The sequence below is a fragment of the Caretta caretta genome, chromosome 14 (assembly GCF_965140235.1).
Source record: "Caretta caretta isolate rCarCar2 chromosome 14, rCarCar1.hap1, whole genome shotgun sequence".
In the NCBI taxonomy this organism is placed as follows: Eukaryota; Metazoa; Chordata; order Testudines; family Cheloniidae; genus Caretta; species Caretta caretta.
This window is the reverse complement of record NC_134219.1, coordinates 1,337,590-1,362,377: the sequence shown is the minus strand read 5'-3', so window position 1 is coordinate 1,362,377 and position 24,788 is coordinate 1,337,590. Positions and strand designations below refer to the sequence as shown.

Here is a 24,788-nt window from a genome sequence, read left to right as displayed (position 1 = left end):
ACACCCCCTCGGCCCCCTGCCTCCACCCCTCTCCTGTGCCAGAACCAGACAGGTGGAGACTGCTTGCTCCGTCGCCAGTGTCTTGCAGTTTGCAGAGGACAGGGTGAGAGGTTGTCAGGCAGGAGCAGGGAGGCAGGTACATGCTGAGCACCTGCTGGGGGGAGCATGGCTGATGGGTGGGACCCACAGCTCCCTGCTATCCTATCCTCTGCTATCCCACCCCTGGGTTTTCCGCAGCTCTGCCGGTACCCCTCAGTCATCACCAAAGCTCACCTGTGTTGCCAGGCAGATGTGTGCTGTGCCTGGCCATGACGGGCTAGATCCCCTTCCCTTCTGGCAGGTGGGTGCGGGGTCTCCAGGGAGTCGGCTGGTGTTTTAAGCCCGGGCATTTGGGGGAAGCTCCTGTGACTGTTTCCCCCATTGGTCGCTGCCAGGCTCCAGGTGACGGCTGCTGCCTGGGGAGGCCTGCTTGTCAATGGGCCTGACTGTGGTTTAGTGCAGGCGTTGGCCAGACCGAGCCCTGGAGGTGGGGGCCAGAGGGGACCCAGGGCAGGCATCCCGCGGCTGCACTGCCATTCCTGCAGTTTGGGGAGATGCAGCTCATGTGACAGCCCCTCTGCTCTGCCCCAGCGGGCAGAAGGGGGTTCTTGCTTGGAAGGAGCTGGGGAGCCTGCAGCCAGAGCGCTGCGTGAGCCAGTGACCATGGTAACAAGTCCTCTGCTCAGCCGGGAGGCTGCGGGCAAAGAGCTGCTGCTTCTCCTTGGCCTGGGCAGGGCTCGGGCTGCTGTGCAGTGGCTGTGGGTGAAGAGGCGTGAGGGTGACTGAGGCCTGGCTGCCCATGGCCGGGGGTTACTCTGCGTGGCAGCTGAGGAGCCTGGGCCAGCCTGGCTGCAGGAGGGACCCTGGCAGCATCCCTGGTGCTGCCTGCATCCTCAGGGGGCCTCTGGCTGCAGCCTGTGGGAATAGCTCGCTCTGATGTAACCTTGGGACGTGCAAGGCGTAGTGAAAACAGGATGTGGTGGCCCTGTGCCTGCAGTGCTGAGGCAGCAGGCAGGGGTGGGAGGCGGGGCAGGAAGTTCCTCGGCAGTGGCTGGGAGGCCTGAGTGCCCCTGAGCTGGGGAACAGCTAGTGGGCAGTGGGACTGCTGTGTCTAGTGCCCGGCCTTGGCACAGAGCAGCAGCTAAATCCTCCCTTTGCCATGTCTGGTCTTGGCCACCGAGCCCCCCGTTCCTCCACACCCTCCTTGCCCCATGGCACTCCGAGGCTGATGCAGGCAGGACTCCCCAGGTGTCTGGGAACTGGGAAGGCCCTGGAAGATCATAGAATCATAGAATATCAGGGTTGGAAGAGACCTCAGGAGGTCATCTAGTCCAACCCCCTGCTCAAAGCAGGACTGATCCCCAATTAAATCATCCCAGCCAGGACTTTGTTAAGCCTGACCTTAAAAATATTTAAGGAAGGAGATTCCACCACCTCCCTAGGTAACGCATTCCAGTGTTTCACCACCCTCCTAGTGAAAAAGTTTTTCCTAATATCCCAACCTAAACCTCCCCCACTGCAACTTGAGACCATTACTCCTCATTCTGTCATCTGCTACCACTGAGAACAGTCTAGATCCATCCTCTTTGGAACCCCCTTCCAGGTTGTTGAAAGCAGCTATCAAATCCCCCCTCATTCTTCTGTTCTGCAGACTAAACAATCCCAGTTCCCTCAGCCTCTCCTCATAAGTCATGTGTTCCAGACCCCTAATCTTTTTTGTTGCCCTCCGCTGGACTCTCTCCAATTTATCCACATCCTTCTTGTAGTGTGGGGCCCAAAACTGGACACAGTACTCCAGATGAGACCTCACCAATGTCGAATAGAGGGGAACGATCACGTCCCTTGATCTGCTGGCAATGCCCCTACGTATACATCCCAAAATGCCATTGGCCTTCTTGGCAACAAGGGCACACTGTTGATTCATATCCAGCTTCTCGTCCACTGTAACCCCAGGTCCTTTTCTGCAGCACTGCTGCCGAGCCATTCGGTCCCTAGTCTGTAGCGGTGCATGGGATTCTTCCATCCTAAGTGCAGGACTCTGCACTTGTCCTTGTTGAACCTCATCAGATTTCTTTTGGCCCAATCCTCCAATTTGTCTAGGTCCCTCTGTATCCTATCCCTACCCTCCAGCATATCTACCAGGGAAAGGAGGGGCCAAGCCCTGCTGCACTCCATCCCGTCAGCCACTCACAGGGTGTCATAGGTTGAGTTCTGCTTTCCCAACAAATGGCTCTCCCAAACCCTATTGGCCCTGGTCAGTCCAGTCATGAGTTACCAAAAAGCAGGGCAGTGCTATGCTTGGCTGGGGTCCTGCCCTGTGAGCTGGGTTCGCCTTCTACAGTATGTGTACGGAGTGCCACCATTCTGCCAAGCTGCCCTGAGCCCCATAATGTCCATGGCCGGGGACAGATGGGATGGTGATGAGCTCCCCCCAGGGCCCGTGCGGCTGGACATGGGCAGGGACTCGCAGCATAGGTGGGTTTTGCTGGTGTGCTGGCGGGCCCAGCCCTATGATGGGTTTGCTCCCTGTAACCCAGCAACATGCTGCGGACCTGGCTGCCATGAGACATGCCAAACCCTGGTGCTCAGCAGGGTTTGGGAAAGCAGGGACACAGCTGGGTGATGACATCCCAGTACAATCAATAACATTTAAAATAACCAGGCCTGTGGGCCAGGACAAACCCTCCTGCTTCAGGACGTGGGCCAGCCTCTGAGAGAGCGTGGGAAGAACTGTCCCTGGAGCAGGTCACCCCGTGCCTGCCTCCTGGAGGGCTTCTGCTTGCTGGGGGCTAGAGGGGCCCTGGGCTGACCCAGGCTGGCAGCGCCGATGTTCCTGTGTAACCAGCAGAGGGCAGCACAGGCCAAGGTGGGGCCCTGTGACTGGCGTGTCCCTCCCGCTGGGGGGCAGGATTTGTCCTCTTGCTCTGAGGTCTGGGCACAGGTGGCTCTCTGTGTCCCTGGGGGGGAGGGGGGCGGGGCGGGGCATGGCCCTGGCTCGGCTGGGGACTGTGCAGAGGTAGGAGCCAGCAAGGTAGCTCACGAAAGCTCATGCTCAAATAAATTGGTTAGTCTCTAAGGTGCCACAAGTCCTCCTTTTCTTTTTGCGAATACAGACTAACACGGCTGTTCCTCTGAAACCAATGTTACATAGGGATGCAGCCAGTTAGTGTCTAGCAGGTCCTGCAGGTATCGGCCTGGGCCTTGTCCGTTAATGAGCTGGGGAAGGGGAGGAGAGCCAGCAATGCTAATGGGAGGGTCTGCCAGCACCCAGGGAGCAGCAGGACGACAGGGGGGCAGGAGGAGATGTAGGGAGAGGGGCTGGCAGGTGAGGTGTTGGAACAGTCACTGGACGGAGTGCAGTGCCTGGGGCCAGCGAGCAAGACCTGGCCCCGAAGGAGATCCGGCTGCGTGTGCAGAGGCCTGATGTCCCAGAGCAGGGAGACATCAGTCCCCTCTGCAGACCCAACTCACCAGGATGCTGCACTCCCCTGTGAGCCCCTCCTCACTCGGGAGATGCAGGGAGAGGGGCTCTGAAAGGGCCTGGCAAGTGCCCAGAGGAGCAGCAGTGACCTGCCAGGGCTATGGCTAAGAGCTGAACTGGGGGAGGGGGAACCCCAAGGCAGTGGGCAGGCTGGGGAAGCCCATGGGGGAGGGGATCTGTGCCAAGGTTGGCCTCAAGCCAGGTCTCTCGCAGGCCTGGGGCTTGGCTGCTGTTATCCACAGTGTTCTGCATCTGAGGGTCTGAGCTGCAGGTATCCTCAGGGCCCGTCTGAGGGGACACGGCTGTTGGACACTTCGAAATCTCTCATGTCCCAGCAGTGTCCTTGGCACCCCTAGGTCCAAAACTGTCCCCCTCCCTATCCCTCGGGTCTGCTGGGCCCCCCAGGCAGGTTTGGATTTCCCATCCTCCAGAGATGTAGGCTGAAGCCCTGGACCCAGCTGTCTGGGGCGAGTAAAGCTGCTGTTGCCTAGGGCCCATGTAGCAGGGCAGAGCCTTTGCCCCAGACCCTGGGGGTAGGAAAGCCCAGGGTGGCCATGGCAGGGCAGGAATGGTGCGCTCAGGCCCAGCCCAGGGTCTGGGGCAGATGCTGTGGGGCGGGTTGCATGTCTTGGGGCAGTGCCTGGGCCGGGATTCTGGCTTGGAGCACGGCGTGCTGAGCTGGGGATGGCTGGGAGCAGAGGGGTTAATGGCTGCTGACGGCAGGAACAGGGTGTTGGTACTGTAGCTCCGGCTGACGCCCGTCCGGCTGACAACTCACTGGCTCAGAGCGGCTGTGAGTCACTCCGGGAAGTGCAGTGAGCGGCAGGTGTCCCACCCTGCCTGGCCTGACGGAGCTAGCTAGTGCGGGAGCCGAGGACAGGACAGGCCCTGCAGGAGCACTGGCCAGGATGGTCCTCAGGACAGAGGAGGGGAGTGGTGAGTGGGCAGGGTGGGGGTGGCTTGCTTTATGTTCTTGGGGGGGGGGGGGTCTCTGTGGCCCCCCATATGGCTTTGTGACTCGAAGAGGGGCTTGGGGAACATCCGGGCCCCACTTCTCTGAGTGGTGTTAATGGGTGGGCTGTTGGGGAGGTGAGGGGGGCACTCCTGGGTCCCTCCTCTCCAGGAATTTCTGCTCCTGCCCCAAAACGCATGCTGGGCCTGAGTCCAGCCCTCCCCGTATGCCCGTTGTCAGTGCTGTACGGTGCCTGGCTGGCACTGCCCAAAGCACCCAGGAGGTCAGCTCCGCCCATGTCCCGGGTGCTAAGGAAGTATTGGTCCCACCTCTCTCCTATGTTGGAGATTGGAAGAGCACAGAGACCCTGACTGGGCCATCCAAGCCCTGCCGCAACCCCCTCACCACATCAGCTCCTGTGGACTGTGCTCTCCCCTGCCCCAGAGGGTAGCTCCATGGGGTGCTGCCTGCCCCCGTAGTAAACACTCTGACCCATGGGCTCACAGAGGCTCTACATGGGCATCCCATGGCTGTTCATGGTTCGCTGGCCAAGGCAGCGCATGGGCAGCTTGTCAGGAGCTGAGTCTCTGCTCTCCTGCCCAGCGAAGGGTTATGGGTGCTGCGCCCTGGGAGAAGGCGTCTCTGGGTCCCTCCCAGCTGCAGGCTTCAGTGCATCTCCAGGTCATGCTGCTGCTTGCCCCAAAGCTTCCAGGCTGCTGGGAGGGTGCTGGGCGAACTGCGAGTGGAGCAGACAAGTCCCATGGGCCCTCCTTCCCAAGCTGTTGGGGAGGGGCTGGGGCTTGGCCTCTGCTGTCTGCAAGTTCCCCTCCCAGGCCCCCTTCACCCTGAATCTTGGGGGGATGGGTCCCTTTGAAAGAGTGCCCATCAGGATCTGCCAGGGTGCAGAGCAGAGGGTGGGAGTGTGGGGTGGCCACAAATCCCAGAGCTTCCAGCAGAGTTCTTGGCTGCTGATGAGCTCAGCTGCCCCCCCCCCCCACCACCGATGCGTTATGCAGAGAGACTGGCAAATCCTGTTCAGTGATAGCAGGACCTTGTGCCGAACCAGCAATGCCCAGCTCTGCCAATGCCCCTTAACTCTGACCCCAGCCCTGACTAACCTGGCCCTTAGCCTCTCGGCTCTCCCCAGGCCCCTTAACTCTGACCCCAAGCCCTGGCTATCCCAACCCTGAGCCTCTCACTCTGCCCATGCCCCTTAACTCTGACCCCAGCCCCTGGCTATTCCAGTCTTAGCCTCCACTCTGCTCCCTTGAACACTTGAACCCTGGTCTCAAGGAATAAAGTGGGGGTTCTCCTGTTGAACATATGTGGGTGGGGGTGGGGAGCAGGGCTGTGTGCTGGCATTCTATAGGGTGGCACGTGAGCTGGGCAGGGCAGTGAGATCTTGTGCATGTTTCTGGAGGCTGAATCCCGTGGAATTGTGCCAGGACTGGGGCACTGTGGGCTCAGTCCCTCTGGGAGGGATTCTTACTGGCTGCTGCACTGCCCCTGTTCCTAACACAGCTGCGCCCTGAGCCTGCAGTATGGGGCCAGTGATACTGCCTGACACAGCTCTGCAGGAGAGGGGGTCTCCTTCAGCCTGGGTGTGTCAGGAGGAGGGGGCACTGCTCTGGCTTGGGGCCCAGCATGGGGAAATGCCCCCACTAGCCCTGTGGGGCTGGTTCAGATAGCTCCCTCTGCTCAAAGCTGGGCTGAGGTTTGTGCAGAATCGCTGCAGCACCTGTCCGTGTCTCGGCCAATGTCAAAGGGAAGAGCCAGCCCCTGACTCCTCCCCAGCACCAGCATCGCTTGCCTCCTTGGGTGGGCGGCTTTAGCAGTGATCCTCTCCAGGAAGAAAGCCCACCCCCGCAGATTGGCCCACTCCTAAGGGTGGGAGGAGAACAGGGCCGGGCCGTTGGTGGAGGCAGTGGGATTGCTCTAGGCCCAGGGGTGGGCTGACTCCGTCACTACAGGCGTGTTCCCTTGCTCTTGGCATTGCATGGGGAGGGGGCCAACCCCGAATACCCCCCTCCCCGCCCCAGCTACTCCACACTCACCCTGCCGCTGCCAGCCAAGTCCTGCTCCTTAGCCTGGCGCAGCCGCTGGAGTCTGTCCTGACCCGAGCCATGGCCTGGCAGGGAGCAGTGGCCATTGCTGCAGCAGGCCTGGCCTGACTCGGCGGCCTGTGGCTGGGTCCACTGGGAATGGCGAGCTGCTGCAGTACCCTGAGACTCAGGGCCAGCTACCCTTCCCTGGCATGGGGCCCTGGCCCAGGCCAAGCTGCCCCATTGGGTGGCACCTGGACTGAGTCACTGTCTCTGCTGAAACGTGGGCTCTGGCCTGGCCAAATGGCGGCTCCCATGGGAGGGGTGGGTGTTGAGGCAATGAAGTCCCTCCCCCGCAATTGTTGTGGGGCTTCCCCACCTGTCCCCACAGACTGCTGGGAGCTGGAGTTCTAGACCCGAGCTTCTCGTTGTGGCTGGGCAAATTGAGGGGGGACCCAGCTAGGACTCTGGAGTCCTTGTGCAGTCGATACTGTCCAGGTTGGGATAAGGTCCCATGTAGCCTCGGCAGGTTGATGTCCTGTCTGGGAAGGGGTGGGTCTGCCCTGGGAAAGGGGGAGCGTTCAGCTGTATGGTGGTAAATGGTAAATGGTCCTGCTTTGAGCAGGGGGTTGGACTAGATGACCTTCTGGGGTCCCTTCCAACCCTTATATTCTATGATTCTATGACCCCCTCCATCTCTCCGTGCCCAGGAGGGCTGGTGTGGCCATGTCTCCCCCGGGCTTCCCTTTTCCTCTGAACTCGCAGACGGGATGAGCCTGTAACTGACTCACTCTTGAGAGTCGCCTCCACTCAGGACGCAGGACGATGGGTGCAGGCACCACGGGGGAGCTGCCAGCCCTGTGCAAACAGGCCGCCCCACTGTGCAGACACCTGGGACTCCAGGCCAGGGGAGGGTTCCACGAATGGGTTAGGCCCCTGTCATAAATATAAAGGGAAAGGTAAACACCTTTAAAATCCCTCCTGGCCAGAGGATGTCAAGGTTCCTTCCCCACTCTGAACTCTAGGGTACAGATGTGGGGACCTGTATGTAAAACCTTCTAAGCTTACTTTTACCAGCTTAGGTTAAAACTTCCCCAAGGTACAAACTATTTTACCCTTTGCCCTTCCACTGCCACCACCAAACGTTTATCTGGGTTTATTTATTAGGAAAACGTTGTTTGGAAACGTCTTTCCCCCAAAAATCCTCCCAACCCTTGCACCCCACTTCCTGGGGAAGGTTTGGTAAAAATCCTCACCAATTTGCATAGGTGACCACGGACCCAAACCCTTGGATTTTAAGAACAATGAAAAAGCATTCAGTTTCTGAAAAGAAGGATTTTAATAGCAGTAAAAAAGAATCACCTCTGTAAAATCAGGATGGTAAATACCTTACAGGGTCATTAGATTCAAAACATAGAGAATCCCTCTAGGCAAAACCTTAAGTTACAAAAAGACACAAAAACAGGAATATACATTCCATTCAGCACAACTTATTTTATCAGCCATTTAGACAAAACAGAATCTAACGCATATCTAACTAGATTGCTTACTAACTCTTTACAGGAGTTCTGACCTGCATTCCTGCTCTGGTCCCGGCAAAGCATCACACAGACAGAGAAAACCTTTGTTTCTCTCCCCTACCCCCCGTCCCGCCCCCAGCTTTGAAAGTATCTTGTCTCCTCATTGGCCATTTTGGTCAGGTGCCAGCGAGGTTATCTTAGCTTCTTAAACCTTTACAGGTGAAAGGGTTTTTCCTCTGGCCAGGAGAGATTTAAAGGTGTTTACCCTTCCCTTTATATTTATGACAGCCCCCTCTTCTCTCTCCTGCATCCGTCCGTGTTTGCCTCCACCTTCCCTGTTGCTGACACCGGCAGGTCTGTGTCACAATTCCGTTTACCATCTGCAGCAGCACGGCTGTCTGCAGGCTCAGCTCCCGCTGCCCAGCCTGACGGGGGCCCCAGAGCCCAGCCATTCTAGGGCAGGCGGGCACCTGCCCCAACCCCATAGGCTGGGACGAGCTGGCAGCAGAGGTCTCGTGGTGCCCAACACTCCTTCCCGCCTGTTGTACCTGGGCCCCTTTCGCCTGGCAGTGCCCCTGCCCAGGCCTGCTGTGTGTGCTGTTGCCTTCTCAGGGTGGCAGGGACGGTCTCCCTGGCAGCGCCTGGGCAGCAGCATGCTGGCGGTGCTTGGGCTGTGCCGGGGATTCCTCTGTGCCTGCTCTCCCAGCCACCTTGCCCTCCAAGTACCGGATGTGTGAGTGGTGTGAATTTCCATCCCGCCCCAAAGGCTCCGGCCGCTGGCTGGGCCTGGGTGCTCTGTGGGCTAGCAACAAGCTGGAGTTGTCCTAGGCTGCGCTCTGTGCCCTCCCCGCCCCCGTGCACCACTCCAAGTGTGAGTGGAACTGCAAAGCGACACAAGGAGTCGTGAGCACTAGGAGACTGTCAGTGCTGGCTGGTGGGAGCCAAGGGGCGGGGGAGACCCACTTTCCGATAAGGTGCTAAGCATTGGGCAGGGCGGCTTTGAGAATTGAGGTGAGGCAGGACGGTTGTGTGGCTACAGCCAAGCTCCTGTGCCTGGCCCTTGACATAACGACATTGCTGAGCCCTGGGGGACTGGCCAAATCAGTGGAGCACGAGTGTACTGTGTTCTCGGGAATTCTTTGACACCCGTCACCATGGTATCTGAGTGCCTTGCGCGTAAAGTGGGTACGCAGTCAGTTGTGCTTTCTGCAGATTCTCGTCCCTCTTCGGGGGAGGAGCTTTGTTTTGGAGCGTTTGCTTTGAATGGTATTTCCTTTGTTTGGGATTTCGGGGTGCCAGGGGGTGTCCGTGTTACTGTTGAGTGGGAAGTTGTGGCTGTAACCTGCAGGAAGGGCCGATTGGGTCTGTAGCTGAGCTACTAAGTTACTGCGTGCATCCGATGAAGTGAGCTGTAGCTCACGAAAGCTCATGCTCTAATAAATGGGTTAGTCTCTAAGGTGCCACAAGTCCTCCTGTTCTTTTTGCGAAGACAGACTAACACAGCTGTTCCTCTGAAACCTGTGACCACACTGTGATCACGTTCAGCATCCCGGGGGGGGGGTCCATTGATGCCAACTCAGGTGACGTTATTGCAAGTCTCATGGTGTCTGGTGATCTCAAAGCTCCAGTTCCAGCTCTGTGATTAGGTGAGAGCCTCTGCTTTATTTTAGGTCAATGTTTCTAGCTGGTTGTGGAGAGAAGCTTGAAAGCATGACGTAAGTGCGCCCAGAAACCTCAGACCATGAGGCAGAGAACTGCCCCCTGTTTTTAAAAAATGCTGCACGCTTTTTAAGACAGACTCCTAACTTTGAGGGCCTGCTTGGGGAATTTTGCATACATGTCTGGGGCTGGTCATGCTCGGAATCGATCCAGTCAAATCTGGAGGTCATCTGGCACTGACCTTTAGAAGGGGGAGTTCCAGGAAAGGGGAAGCTAGTCAAAAAGGCCCCATCATCAGAAGTGAGAAAATTTCCATGCTGAGCCTGGAGAGGAGAAGTGACTGGAGCTGCCCGCGTGGTGCATCCGGAGCAAAGCACCAGGCTTAAGTGGCACGGGACAGGAGAGTACTGCAGTCAAAGGGGGCTGGTCCTTCAGAAAGCAGAAGTCCAGTCCTAGGGCATTAGAAAGCCCCCTAAGCCATGATGGAGAACATCCAATAGAAATTAGGACCGCGAAGAAGGATTTGAGAGTAAACTGTAAAAGGCAGAAGAACAAAAAATTCTTTAAATATGTCAGCAGCAGAAAGCCTGCAGGAAGCTTGATGAGTCTGCTGGATTGCCAGGGACTAAAGGGAGGAGGGGAAGGACATTGCAGAGACGCTTAGTGATTTCTTTGCCACGCTTAGTGATTTCTTTGTATTGGTCTTCATCATAGAGGATGCTGGGGAGAGAGACCTGCTCTTCTCTGGTGATCTGGGCGGGGCTGTCTTTGTGTTGTTTGTACTGTGCCTAGCACAACAGGTCCTGGTCTGTGACCGGTGCCTCTGGGCATACCACAGTATAAATAATAATAATAATTAATAAAGAGGCATTGTTAAAGACAGAGATGACAAAAGAGGAGGTGCTACTAACAGGTAGGCAATGTCATTAAAATTAGCAGCTATTCTACAGAAAGAATTGGATGACTTTGAGGCCTGAAGTAATAGAAATGGGATGAAATTTAATAGTTTTATTAAGATGTTGAAGTAAAAAGAAAACGGTACAGAGTTTAAGCAGAGAAGTTTCTGGTTATCAGGGAATAAGGTACAGATTATCAAGGGGTGCGAAATTCGGTTTAGGAACAGGTGGCGTAAGGAATACATAATCTGCAGTCTCCCTGATTGGGGGTAAAAGTTTAACGGGTCAAAGTACAGACATTGAGATATGGGGGTATGTTGTCCATATAATGGCTGTGTACTTAGCAGAAATTCTTATTGGTCTCTGTGCCAGAGGCTCATTAGTTGATAATGACAGGAGGCAAAAGACCTGGGTGTGCTGATTGATCACAGGAGACCCATGAGCTGCCGATGTCCTGCGGCTGTGAGAAAGGTAAATGCGATCCTAGGATGTATGAGGCACGGTATTTCCAGTACAGACAGGGGAATACTAATGCCATTGTACAAGGCACTGGCAAGTTCTCACCTGCAAAACTGTGTGTACTTCTGGTCCCCCCACTTCCAGAAAGCTGAATTCAGAGTGGAGCAGGTGCAGAGAAGGGCTGCTAGGATGATCGGGGCAGTGGAGAGCTGAGCTGACCAGAGGAGACTAACGGAGCTTGGCTTCTTCAGCCTATCAAAGGGAAGGCTCGGAGGGGATCGGATTACTCTCTATAAACACGTTGGGGGTAAACCCCAGGGAGGGCGAGGAGCTATTGACGCTAAAGGACAATGCTGGCACCAGAACAAATGGGGACAAACTGTCCAGGAATACGTTTAGGCTGGAAAGTAGAAGACGGTTTCTAGCTGTTAGAGGAGGGAGGTTCTGGAACAGCCTCCTAATAGCAGTACTGGGGGCAAGCAGACTAGTTGGAAGATGGCCTGGGTTACATTTAAGAATGATTAGCTGGCACACAGTCTCAAAATGTAACTCTAAATGGGGAATCTCCATCGAGTGGGTGGGTTCCTAGTGGGGAACCACAGGGATCAGTACATGGCCCCATGTTGTTTAACATTTGTATCACTGACCTGAAAGAGAACCCAAACTCCTCATGAATAGTTTACAGATGACATAAACCTTGGGGGAGTGGTAAATAACGAAGAAGACAGGTCTCTGATTCAGAGCGATCTGGATCACTTGGTAAGCTGGGTGAGAGTAAACAATATGCATTTTAATATGGCTAAATGTAAATGTATGCCTCTGGAACAAAGGATGTAGGCCATGCTTACAGGGATGGGAAGCAGTGACTCTGAAAAAGCCTCCGGGGTTGTGGTGGATAATCCACTGAACATGAGCTGTAGCCAAAGGACTAATGCGATCCTGGGATGCATAAATGGGAATCTCGGGTAGGAGCGGAGAGGTGATTTTAGCTCTGTATTTGGCACTGGAATAAGGTGTACGTTTTTACCATGGAGGGTAATTAACTATTGGAGTGGTTTACAAGGGTTGTGGTGGATTCTCCCTCACTGGCTGGCAGTTCTTTACATCAGGATGGGATGTTTCTCTAACAGCTTTGCTCTCGGCATTGTTTGGGGCAGGTCTCTGGCCGTGTTAGGAGGTCAGACTAGATGGTCACAAGGGTCCCATCGGCACTTGGAAGGTAGGGAGCTAGCTCACTGCAGGGGCTGGGCTGGACTTGACCCAGAGGGTCCCACCCGCCCTGTGCTCTACAGAACTGGAGGGTTGTAAAAGTTTTGGGTATTTTTCAAGGTGCTGGGAGTCCTGAGAGACCCCCTTGGGCTGGTGATTGCCAGCAGACCGCCCGGCGGGGCATGCCCGGCTGTTCGACCAGCCTGGCGGGGCTTCAGAACATGGTGGCTCTGAATCCGCTGGAGGGTAGGGGGCCAGGCAGGGGCCCCAGGGCCAGGCAGGGCACCGGATGAATCCCTGGCCCAGAGGCGTTAGCGGGGTTCCTGCTGCTCGCTCAGTGCAAGAACGGGCCGGGAGGCAACACCCCGAAAGCCGCTGAGCTCCGGCGGCGGCGGGGCTGGCTCGCCCTGGCCCGGGACGCTCCCGGCGCAGTCGGAGCGGGGGGGAGCGGGGTGATGGCGCCCCGTGGCCCGCACAGCCCGGGGAGGTCGGGCCGGGCTCGCCGCGGGTTAATGCGGGGCCGGGCCGGGCTCGCCGCGGGTTAATGCGGGGCCGGGCCGGGCTCGCCGGGGGTTAATGCCGGGCCGGGCCGGGCTCGCCGCGGGTTAATGCCGGGCCGGGCCGGGCTCGCCGGGGGTTAATGCCGGGCCGGGCCGGGCTCGCCGCGGGTTAATGCCGGGCCGGGCCGGGCTCGCATTGGTGCAGCCGCGCTGCTCGGGGCGCCGGGCCGCTGCCGCCGCGGGAGCCCGGGGCCGATGCGGTGATGCGGGGCGGGGGCTCCGGGACCCGCCCGTCCGCCGGGGGGGGGAGCGGGGCGGGATCGGGGGCCCTGGCGGGGGGTCGCGGCGGGACCCCGGCCCCGGGACCCCGGCGTGGCCGCTCCGCCGTTAGGGGCCCTGGCCGGGGACAGCCCGGGGGGCGGGACGCGCGCTGGTGGGGGCTGGGCTGGTGCCGGGGGCGTTTACACGGAGTTCGGGTCCTTGGGGGGGGGGCTGCCCCCCCTCTGATTCTCGGCCCTGGATGGGTCTGCGTGGGGCGGGGGTCCCAGCCTGCTCACTGCGCCTAGCGCCCTGATCCGGGGGGCCTGGCGCCCTGATCCGGGGGGCCTGGCGCGTGCCGTGGGGCAAGGGCGCCGTGGGCTCCCCCAGGCCGGGGGGCCGCTCACTCAGCAGCGCCTGCCAAGGCTGTCAGCAGAGCCCCGCTGAGCTTCGGGGTTGGGGCGGCGGGCGAGGGCGGAGCTGGGGCCATGGGGATGGTAGCGGGGCCCTCGGGGGGCTCCTCTCCCACCAGGCTGGAGGGGCACAGCGCCAGAGCCGGGCTGGCCAGGAGCCGGCCCCTGGGGATCCTGCTGCTGCCAGCTCCCTGGATTCGGCAGGTGGTTTTCCCTGAGCGCTGTACGGGCTACCTGGCAGGGGGAGAGGAGCTGGGACGTGGGAGGGGGGTGGCTCCTGAGCCCAGCTGGAGGGTGTCCGGTGCAGAGATGGTGAGATACGCACCAGGGAGAATGCCTGGGCAGGAAGGACACATGGGGGGGTGGGGGTGTTCCCACAGCCCTCCCCTCTCTGCAGAGGGATCTGCTCTGAATGAGCCGGACACTGGCACGCTCATCCCACAAGTGGGGAGAGGCCAAGCCGGTCTTAATGCATGCGATTTGCTGGCTGAAATGGTAGCCTCCTGCAGGGCTTGCCTGGTGCTCTGTCTTCGGGAGGGACAATGCTAGGGAACCTTACCTGCTGGCTAGGGCAGGAACGGCAACCAGGACGCCTGGGTTCTATTCTCGGTGCTGCTACTGCCTTGTGAGGCCTTGGACAGGGTCACGTCCCTGTCTGTGACTCAGTTTCCCAGGCTGTGTGAGGGATAGTGGGGACTGGGATGGCACTGTCATGCTCCTTCTGCTCCACAAGCTGGGGGGGGGGGGAGGAACTCGTCTGGGCGGGGGGTCCCATAGCCCTGCACTAACTGCAAGGGGCACTGAAATGCAACCAGCTCTGGAGCAGAGGGCGGGGAGATGGAGCAGGCAGCGCCCAGGGTGAGGCCCCTGCTCTACCGTGCGTGGTAGCACTCTCCTCAGGCTGTGCTGCCGCTGGGAGCCCGATGGCTGGCGCGCTGAGCCGCCCTCCGGCGTTATTCGAGGTGTGAGGAACCCTTCCCCCCCCTGCTGCTGGGGGGCACAAGCGGCCTGGGCCCCAAGTCTCTGCAGCAGGAGGGCAGCACAAGGGAAGTCACTTGACTTCATGGCAGTCGTTGCTCTGCCCGTCCTCCCTGGGGTAGTGGTGGGCTGCCACGTGACCCCGGCCACCAGGACGGGGCACTATCCCTTGAAGAGTTGTCTCTCCTTTATATGCAGCAGATGCAGCTTTGGGCTCCTGCCCGCATGTTAAAAACTGCAAAGCAACAAAAAGCAGCTTCCCTTGTTGTTTGGTTTGTCTATTCAGGCGGCACAATGGGCCCTTGTTGTGTCAGGAGCTCTATCTCCTCTCTGAGACAGACCCTGGGCTGGGCTCCCAGTTAATCTTTGCCAAAGGCAGGGTCCCTGTCCCCCCTCAGAGTGTGTTTGGAGAGGGGTGGCTGTGTGGAGGGGGAGGGGCCTTCTGCAGTGGCTGCTTTCTGGCTAAAAAGGTTTGAGCCTGGTCTTGGCCTCCCATGGCCCTGTTGATGGGGGGATGGGGTGGGTGCTTAGCCAGCTGGCCCTTTGCAGCCACTCTCCCTGCGTCTACTTGGCTGGTGGCAGGCCCTGGGCAGAGCTCGCTGCTCTGTCCCGGGCTGCTGAATCAGCAGGAATGTGGCAGTGTCAAGCCGGGAGGGAGCCCCCCCCCGCCAGCGCTGGCTTGCTGGGGAGGAGCGCGGCACGTGAAGGACAGTCGCACTCCTCGGGTGGAGCGCCCGGCGCGCCCTGCCACCCCGCCGTCTGGGGCCTGGAAAGGGCAGGGTTCTCAGGGGGAGGGGCTGTGGCCCATGCACGCAGATAGGTGGGCCCTGCAGCCGGGAACGAGGGCTTAGATAAGCTGACATCCAGAGGGACCCCTGCTCTGCAGGCCCCTGTGAAAGGGGTGCTGTGGTCCCCTTGCTGGCTTGCCCGGGAACTGCCTTCTGGGTGCAGGGGGCTATGGCTGGGAGGAGGAGGTTGAGTTTCTGGGCGGGTTGTGGGGGGCTTCTGAGGTGGGAGTAGCCCCCAGATGTGCTCTTTGGCTGAAGGCAGGTTTGAGGCCAGACCTTGCATGCAGCTCTCACTCAGCTCTCCCCATGGTCTAGCGTGGCTGTTCTCTGCCTGCGGGTGCCGGAGCGGGGCCCTGGGAAGGCCAGCGGAAAAGCCAGATTCAACCCCAGAAAAGTGGGGCAGGCAGTGCAGACCCCAAGCTGTAGTCAGGAGTCAGGCTGCTGGCGGCAGAGTGGGTGGTGGTAGCCTATGGGGAGTGCTGCTTGCTAGGCAGGACTGCCCCTTGGTCCTGTCCTGCTCAGGGACCGTGGGGGGCACAGACAGAGTCCGGACACCCCAGCATAGCCCGGCAGCATAGCCAGGGGAGCTCCCAGCCTGGACAGCACAGGGCTCAGGAGGGTGCAGGTGCCAGGCCTAACCCTCTCTCCTCTCCCCCCGCAGTCCCCAGTGACCTGACCCCAGAGGAGTGCCAGGAGCTGGAGAACATCCGTCGCCGCAAGCAGGAGCTGCTGGCCGACATACAGGTGAGGGGGTGGGAGGTGCTGGAGAGGAGCCCGGCTCCGCTCAGACCTGGAATTATCCGCAGGTGCCCTTCGTTCTGAGACGCGCTCTGGGCCGAGCCTGGCCTGGGCTGGGCTGGGCTGGCTGGAGCCTGGGACGCTTTCCCCATCGGCATGTTGAGCTCTGCGGCTGGCCTGCTGTTCCTCTCCCCTTCCCGCCCCAGATGCTCTGTTCTTGGTAGCCCGTCTGGCCTCGTCCCCGTACCCGCGGGAGAGGGACGAGTGTCACGGCACATCAGTGTGTAGGGCGTTCCTCGGCACTGCTGCTGCCCAGGGAACAAGGAGGGGAGAGAAATTGCTGAATTAGCCAAATCACCTCGCTGTGGCCTTGCCCTGTTCTCGCCTGGGCTTGTCAAGTCATTGTGGCTTGTGGCAGTGATGGGGACCCCCCCCACCCCTCCTAGACAGGGGAGGACGCAGGAATTGGGCCACTGGTCTCCTGGCTCCATTCCTCCCACCCCCGCAGTGCCCCATGCCCAGCTCTCACGCTGTGTGCTCAATGGGGCAGGGCTCTGTTAGCTCATTGGCACCGGCCTCCCGTTGCCCAGCACAAACTGGTGAGGGCCGGAAGAAATGAGTCGGTGTCCCCTCCACCCCATCTCCAGAACAGCAGCCCTGCTCTGGGGGCGTTCTCCTTGGCACTGCAGCACAGTAACTGGTTCTCTCCCCTCTGGCCCTTGCTCCTCCCAACCTGTGGGAAGGGCCCTGTCACCTGCCCCTCCAGCCTCAGGGCAGGGCCCCAGCCAGTGCTGCGCAGGGAACAGATTGCTCTCTGGCTGGCTGGTGTCTCCCTCCCCTGCTTGCCCACCCAGAAGCCCTGTTCCCGGGCAGTCATGGCGACCCCTCAGGGCCAGGCCAGCTCCACCCTCCGGCTGCTGGCCAAGTTCAGCTCAGAACATGCCCCCTTAGCCCTCCGCCTGTGCTGGTGAGCCCTGGCCCGGTGCAGGGCCTGTGGCCTGAGAACAGCTCCTGTACCATCCCCCTTCCTGCCCCACACCTTGGCTGCCCAGAGCAGCTCTTCCCCTGACATTTCTGGAGCCAAAGGAAAGTAAGTCCAGGAGGCTGAAGCTGGCCTGCCGGGTGCTTGGGGCAGAGTGGAGCAGGCCAGGAGCTTGCCGTGACTGTGCCCCCGCATCAGCAGTGCACTGCGCTGTCTCTCCCAGCGATGCCCCCTTCTCCCTACAGCTGCCTGCTGGGGGCTGGGTGGCATCTCAGCAGCCAGGATGGGGGCCAGTCCTTGGGTTGGTTGCACTGATCTCATGGGATGGCCCTGGCATTGGAGGCTGCTGCTGCCCCCTCCCTGGCAGGACCCCTCTCCCAGTCTGTTCTCCGCTCTTAGGGGATGCTGGGCTCTCGGGTTTCTTGCTTTTTCCGTGTTTCACATTGGTGCCTTTTCTGATGAACTCTGACCCCTCTTCAGGGCCCAGGTGCTGGCTGCGTCCTGTGGTGCAGCCCAGGGGGCGATTGGGGGCTGCTGAGCCAGGCCAGGCCCTTGCTCCAGGGTGTTCCGATTGCTGGGTGGGGTGTTGGGGCCCATCTGGGACACTCGTCAATCATGTCAATGATTAAGGCAGTGGAGTCTAATTACCGCCATATGCTGGGCATGAACTAAAAGGATTAGAGCGTAATTACGTTAACCTCTGGGCCTCTTCCTTCCTGTGGGAGCAGAGCGCCTTGATGCTGCTTGGAGATTAGCGCCTACAGCACTGCGGCTCCCTGCTCGCTTGCTGAGCGCTGCCACGAGCTTGCTGGGTTGCAGTGCTGCATCTCAGGGAGTGGGAGTTAGACGAGGGGCTCGCTAGGGTCTCTGGGCAGCTCTGTCCTTGGCACTCGCCCCAGCTGGCCCTCTTTGGAGAGGGTCAAGGCTGCCCTCCTGCCCGTGGGTGTGGGGGAGGTTTCTGGCCTGGCTGGCACAGTTAACCTTGGGCTGTATCTGGCACGGTCTGTGTCCCTTGCCTGTCTGTCTGGGCTTGTCCTGGCAGAACAACGCAGAGCCTGGTTCCAGGTGCACCGCCCCAGGGAGTGCTGGCCATAGGCTCAGAGCAGGGACCCTGGCTTCAGGGCTCCTGGGTCCTATTGCTGGCTGTGTGACCCTGGACAGGTCATTCCCCTCTCTGGAATTGGGCAATATCCTCACCCTGGGGTTTGGGAGGGTGAGTGAGTTAATGGGGTGTGAGCTCCTGGATTGACAGGGCTGGAGAGGCGCAGAGGGTTCAGGATGGGCTGGGGGAGGTGGTGAGCCCCCGTGCCATGGTGAGAGAGGTCCCTGCTCCCCCCCCTCACCGTGTGTCTCTCTGTCTCTCTTAGCGACTGAGAGATGAGATAGCAGAGGTGACCAATGAAATTGAGAACCTGGGATCCACGGAAGAGAGGTGAGTCCTGCCTGCGACCCGGCTGGCTGAGCAAGAGGGGGAGCGGCCACGTTCGGCTGAGCAGAGTGACACGCGGCCCTCCAGCGCTGTGCAGCTTGCCCCTGAGCTGCAGGCTGTTCCTGGGGCCCAGTCCCTGCGGGGGGAAGCAAGGCCCCAGAGGAGCCTTAGCAGCGCCTGAGGAGTGCGGGGATGAGCCGGGACATTCTCAGGTTCTCGGCCCAGCATAACCCCAGCCTGGCTGCCGGCTGAGGGAGGGGTGTTGGCTAACGAGGCCACAGACCCACGAGTGCCGGTGATGGCTGGAATTCCCAGGCCGACTCTTATTCCTTAATGCGGTAACGGGATCTCCGGCCTGATCCGCTGCTCCAAATGGCCCTGTTTTTCCACGGCCCGGCCCCTCCGTCTGGCCTTGGAGACTGTCTGCCTTTGTTATTCTGAGCTGGTGCAGACGGTGCCAGCGTGGGATTAGGGAGCCCTGATGGCCAATGGAAACTGACTTGCAGCATCTCTTCCAATCACCCTCCCGTCAGGGTTCCCCTCCCCCTGGAGTCTCACCAGGCGAAGCTGCAGCCTGCTGGGCCAGAGCTCCCAGGCCCCCGAGTCCCCGTCCATCCCCGAGAGCAGAGTGCGGGGCCAGCCAGGAGCAGCCACCTGTGTACTTTGTCTGTACAAAGCCCCTTCTCGCCCCCGGGCAGTGCCTGCACCGGGCCCTCTGCCCCTCCATGCACCAGCCCCGGGGCAGGCATGCCAGCCCTTGGGGGCAGGGCCTGCCTTCTGGTTTTCCTGGCATGCTGTGGGATCCTTTAACAAAGAGGAGCTGAGGGCTCTGAGAACCTCCCCCCAAAACAGCTCTTGGAAATGGCCTGGGCTCTGGCTCGTGCCGCGTTCAGGGGCTGCAGCCTCCAGGCCCAGGCGCAGAGAGCAGGGGGTTGCTAGTCACCCCGGGTGGGGCTCACATGGGTCTCTCTGGGTCAAGAAGAGGCCGCAGGCTGGCACAGGGAGTCTAACCCTGCCTCTCCAAGGGTGGGAGCCCCAGGCCAGGAGCCTGGCCACTCCCGGAGTTCATTGCTGGCCTTTGTGAGTTATAGGAAAACCATGCAGAGGAACAAGCAGGTGGCAATGGGCAGGAAGAAGTTCAACATGGACCCCAAAAAGGTAAGGGCAACGCCCCAGGGGCTGGGCTGCTGGCAGAGACGCTGAGGTGTCTCAGTACCATTGCAGCACCAGGGCAGGGTGGTGGTTTCTGCCCCGTTTGGCTTGGGGCCCAGGCACTGCAAACGCAGCCTCCCCAAGTCGCTGGGACAGACGCTCCAGGCCATGCTCCCTGCTGGGATTTGGGGAGCACCATGTGCTGGACAGAATGGAAGGGTCTGGGGATTGGGGACCCCATCCACAGAGGGGGCTTCTCACTGTTGCACTGCTTCTGCCTTTAGGGTCCCCTTCCCATCGCTCTTACCTAGGGCCCCCCCCCATCGGTCTGGAGCACTGCTGGATTCCCAGGCCCCCTTGGCAGGGTGGGTTCCTGGGGGATGGGACCCTTGGCAGGGGGCAGCCTCCTGCGCCCAGAGGGCTCCTGCTGGTTGCTCGCAGCAAGGGCTCCCTGTGCTGGGCTGGTGATGGGGATGCGGAGGAGCCTCCTGCCCCTCCTGGCATGGGTTCAGCTGTGCCCCTCAGGGCAGTGGCCGTCAGTGCTGAGGGCTGGAGTCACAGGCCCTCTTCTCCCGCCTTCCCAGGGGATCCAGTTCCTGATTGAGAACGACCTGCTGAAGAACACCTGTGAGGACATCGCCCAGTTCCTCTACAAGGGGGAGGGGCTAAACAAGACGGCCATTGGCGACTACCTGGGCGAGAGGTACCAGCTACTGGGCACGGTGGTGGAATCTGTGCCCAGGGCACCAGCTGATCGCTGCAGGGGGCAGGGAGGAATCTCCCCTCAGTGCCTTATGGGACGGGACCGCTGGCCTGGACTAAGGTGCCAGGGATTGGCTGCTGCCAGAGGCAGGACATGGGGCTGGCAGTTCCCATCTGCCCCTGGGTCCTGTGGCCACGGCAGCCGTGGGAGGGGCGTGGGTTGGTGGCTGCTGGAGCAGAGGGCATGCAGCATGCAGGGGTGAAGGCAGAGACGCCGCTAGCTATTGGCCGCACAGGTAGCAGGTGCCCCACTCCAGACCCAGCCTGCACCAGGCATGGTCAGGGGGGCGGAGGAGACAGTGCAGCTGCCAGGTCCCTGAAATGAGTAGCTGGGGCCAGTGCCCAGAACCTGCCCCGTGGCTTGGTGCTGGGCGCCCGGGCCGGCAGGGCCGGGCAGCCCTCAAGACTGGTGCTTATGGGAGGCCCGAATGTGTAAACTAGGCCTGGGGTTGGGCTGTACCTGTTCCCCTCCTTGCTCCCTCTGTGTCTAGGGCTGCCCCCGAGGGGTGAGGGTACTACTGCAGCCTACGACCCTGGGGAGGGCTGGCTGGGGCAGTGTGTGACCTGGGGGTGTGGTGCAGCCGTGACTCAGGCCCCTGGGCTCTGCCTTTGTCCCGGCAGAGACGAGTTTAACATCCAGGTCCTGCACGCCTTCGTGGAGCTGCACGAATTCACTGACCTCAACCTGGTGCAAGCGCTGCGGTGAGTGGGGGGGGGGGGGACTGAGCCGTCACCTCGGGCACCTGTCTCCCCATCCCCGGGGGCAGGGGCGAGCCCTGGTGGGGTGAGCTGCCTGGGCCGGTGCCCGGGGTGCTCTGGCGGGGGCAGCAGCTTGACGCTGTTGAGGGTGGGCCTGAGCAGGTTAGGTGGTGAGGGACTGTCCCCTGCCCTTGTGGGGTGTCAGCCCGAGATGAGGGAGGAAGGTGCCCGAGATGAGGGAGGAAGGTCTCCGAGGCCCGTCCCGGGGGACACGGCCCTCCGCACAGCTGATACCCACCCGGTCCCGCAGGCAGTTCCTGTGGAGTTTCCGCCTGCCGGGCGAGGCGCAGAAGATCGATCGGATGATGGAGGCGTTTGCCCAGCGGTACTGCCAGTGCAATCCGGGCGTCTTTCAGTCCACAGGTAACAGCCCTCCCCGCGGGGCAGGAGCACGCCGACGACTGGGCCTCGGCCTGCCCCGGAGTCCCTCCTTGCCAGGCCGACTCCAAACCCAGAGGCCCCTGGAGAGAGCAGGAGAGGCCGGCCTGGTCCCTGGCTTTGAACCCCTCCTGCTGCTGGGGCATGGGGTCTGTGCTTCCCCGGCGGCCCACGGAGGGAGTGGAGGCTGAGTTTGGGCTACAGGCCCAGTGTGGCCGTGTCTGCCGGGAATGAGCCTGGGGACTGCTCTGTCCAGGGTGCTCCCAGCCTGGCCTCTCTGCCCTTCGCCATGTGCCTGGCCTGCCCGGAGCCCAGCTGACCCGCCTCTCTGTGCCCTGCAGACACCTGCTACGTCCTCTCCTTCGCCATCATCATGCTGAACACCAGCCTGCACAACCCCAACGTCAAGGACAAGCCCGCGGTGGAGCGCTTCATCGCCATGAACCGGGGCATCAACGACGGGGGCGACCTGCCGGAGGAGCTGCTCAGGGTGAGGGCGTGGGCAGGCAGGGGGTACTGCCTTCTTTGGCACCTAGGGTTGGGGCTCACTGTGCTGCCTGGCCTGGGGTTCGCTGGCCCTAGGCTCTGCTCCCTCGGCCCCGGGGAGCTGCACCCTGGATTTGACCCTCGTGTGCTTCTCTCTGTGCCAGAATCTCTACGACAGCATAAAGAACGAGCCCTTCAAAATCCCCGAGGATGACGGCAACGACCTCACCCACACCTTCTTCAACCCCGACCGCGAAGGCTGGCTGCTGAAACTCGGTGAGCGCTTCGCCCCCAGGAGCCGAGCGTGGCCACAGGAATGTGCCTGCACCCTCTCCACCCCCTGCTCGGGGTGCTAGCGATGGGCAGCAAGCTCCATGGCACATGGCTCAGCCCGCAGGGAAAGCTGCATGTCGTGGCCACAGCTGTGCAGCCTCCCCAAGGCACTTTCACCGGTACTGGAACCCCAGTCGGCCCCGCCTGGCCCTCAGTGGCGCTTGGCGACCCTGCTGGCTTTCACCAAGGCTGGCCAGGTCTCCCTGGGAATCCAGCCTCGCTTTCTGGTGACTGTGTGGGAAGGGATGGGGCGGTCCTGGGGGATGCAGTGCTGGCAGGCAGGGGAGGTCCCGTGGTCTGTAGTGCTGGGAGGGAGGGGAAGGGAAAGTCCTGGGGGCTGCAGTGCTGTGGGGGGTGTCCCAGGGACCATGGTGCTGGCAGGGTGGGAGGGATGGGGGATGGTCCTGGTGGCTGCAGTGCTCGGGGAGGGTTGGGGAGGTCCTGGGAGCTGCAGTCCTGGGAGGGAGGGGAAATTCTGGGGACTGTAATGCCGGGGGGGAAGTTCCTGGGGGCTGCGGTCCTGGGGGGGAGGGCTGAGGAGGTCTGGGGGGTTGCAGTACTGGTGGGGAGGGGCTGGTTGGGGGATGGTGACTGGCGCCCAGCGTCTTGGCTACATCCTGCTGGAGTGCCTCTCGCCACACTCACTCAGAAGGCGAACTGCGAGCTGCCCCAAGCTGCGTGCATCTCCTCCATGCCACAGCCTGGTTCCTGGCACACCCTCCCCAGAGCATCATCACCTTGCACATCCTGGCTCCACATGCAGGCAACATGCATGGCATCCCCGCGCCCCGGCTGCAGCTCCCCACAGCACCAACAGCCACTCCCCAGCTGCGTGGCCCGCCCCCTGGCTCATGGGTTTCTTTGGTTCAGTAGCTATGTTGGAGTTTTCTTGTCTGTGCCCCGGTCAAGAGCTGGGGCTGCAGAGACCCGACAGGTCCTGGCAGGAGCTGACTCCATCTGGAGGCTTTTCCCTGGGGCTCTTGCTGTGGTTTGGACTCTACCCTCTAACCTCTCTCTGCCTTGTTGCCAGCCCGTCGGTAGCAGGAGAGGGCCTGCCACTCACATGCAGGACATGCCTAGAGCAGGGGGCCCCAGCCTGGGCTGGGGCATTGGCAGGGATCCCTTCCCATTCTCCAGGGTTCAGGGGACCCTTCGTTCCCCAGACACGCCTGGCCTTAGATGGTGGCCCAGCCTGTCGCGATGGGATGTGGGGCCTGGCTCGGGTGGGGGAAGGGCCGTGTCCCCCCGTGGGCTCTCTGCTGCTGTCTATACAACTGGTAGCATGTCTCTGACGCTGACCTCGGGCCGTCTACCCCCGTCTGTCTGAGCTCGAAACCCACTGGCCTCCAGCTGCTGGGTGGCTCTGCCTGCCGAGCGACTCCCTGGGCAAACCGGCCCCACGCGAGCCCCTGTCCAGACCCAGCAGTCCCAAAGGCTGGCTGTTTGCAGGTGGGATGCTGCCCGCGCAGGGCTGTGAACCAGCAGAGCTCCCGGCTCTGTATCCCGGGGAGCGAGTCCCGAGCCCATGAATCAGGCACCCGCCGGCCGTGGCAGCTGTTGGCTGCGGCAGCCCCCCCCCCCCATCCCCCGGCCGACGCGAGCGTGCAGTGCTGGCTGCCCCAGGGCGAGGGCGGGTTTAATTTCTTTGTTTTAATTTTCTTTTCTCCCTCATTTGTATGTTTCCATGATTTTGGCTCTTCCTTCCCTTGCCCCAAACTCCAGGAGGTACGTACCCCACTCCCTCCCGCAACCCCCTCCCTCGCTCTGCTCTGGCTGCTGGGGCTTCCTTCCTTTCGTTTTTCTTTTGGTTTGAATTGCTGGTGATGGCTCGCTGCTGCTGCTGACGGACCGCAGTCCCCGGGGAACTCGCTTCTGGCGGGACCTGCCCTCACGCTCTGCATCCTGGGCTGAGGCCAGGGACTCTTCCGCTTCGGGCCCTGCCTGACCTCTGGGAGCCCCTCTCCCTGCTTGGCCGGCCCTCAATAACTCAAACCCGGCCAGCCCCTCCCGAGTCTGCAGGCCTGAGCCCAGCCCCAGCTCTGGGCCATGGTCCTGGGGAGGGAGTTGTGGACAGGGTGACTCCTTACTCCACAGCACCCCTGGTGGAGCCCCAGCTTCTTGGCACTCACAGCCAGCTCCCAGTTGAGTGAAGTGTCGGGAGATATTCGGGGTGGCTCAGCGCATCTTGCAGCATGCGAGGGGGCAGCTGCTGCAGCCCTGCATCCATACCTCTTGCACTGGCAGTCCCGAGCCCTCAAGGGCCAGGTGGCCTGGCTTTGGGGCGGCCCTCTCGCTGTGTGCTCTTGCCCTCAGAGCCAGTGCAGTGCCCCCCACTGCAAGTGGCAAAGGGAGGCCGTTTCCAGGGCTCTAGTTGCAGCTGGGAAACTGAATCCCCCTTTTCCTGGACTCCCCGGGGTGCAGCTCACAGGGAGCCAGGGGAGCAACCCTCAGCCTGCTGCGTCCTGCTGCCAGCCTGGCTCAGGACCCCTGGTGCGTGTGGGAGGGGAGCCCATGAGTTCCCTGGGGGCTGTCCCAGGTGCTGACTGGAACCGTCTGCTTGTGTTGTCTCTGCTGT

The 24,788-nt window shown here is 60.9% G+C and overlaps 1 protein-coding gene across 6 annotated transcripts in view; it reads left to right on the top strand.

Annotated features, from left to right (window-relative positions):
* Window positions 1-24,788, top strand: part of CYTH1 (cytohesin 1) — a 42,821-nt gene that overhangs the window by 13,103 nt on the left and 4,930 nt on the right. For 4 of the 6 annotated variants that reach the window (XM_075119148.1, XM_075119146.1, XM_075119149.1 and 1 more), the window contains 8 exons: window positions 15,856-15,938; window positions 18,282-18,346; window positions 19,435-19,501; window positions 20,080-20,198; window positions 20,879-20,959; window positions 21,267-21,379; window positions 21,736-21,884; window positions 22,045-22,156. In XM_075119148.1, the coding sequence (XP_074975249.1) occupies window positions 15,856-15,938; window positions 18,282-18,346; window positions 19,435-19,501; window positions 20,080-20,198; window positions 20,879-20,959; window positions 21,267-21,379; window positions 21,736-21,884; window positions 22,045-22,156 (789 nt within the window). Of the gene's footprint in view, window positions 1-4,303; window positions 4,457-13,607; window positions 13,633-15,855; window positions 15,939-18,281; window positions 18,347-19,434; window positions 19,502-20,079; window positions 20,199-20,878; window positions 20,960-21,266; window positions 21,380-21,735; window positions 21,885-22,044; window positions 22,157-24,788 lie in introns of those variants that run through there. The other 2 variants (XM_075119147.1, XM_075119150.1) reach the window with 2 other exon arrangements.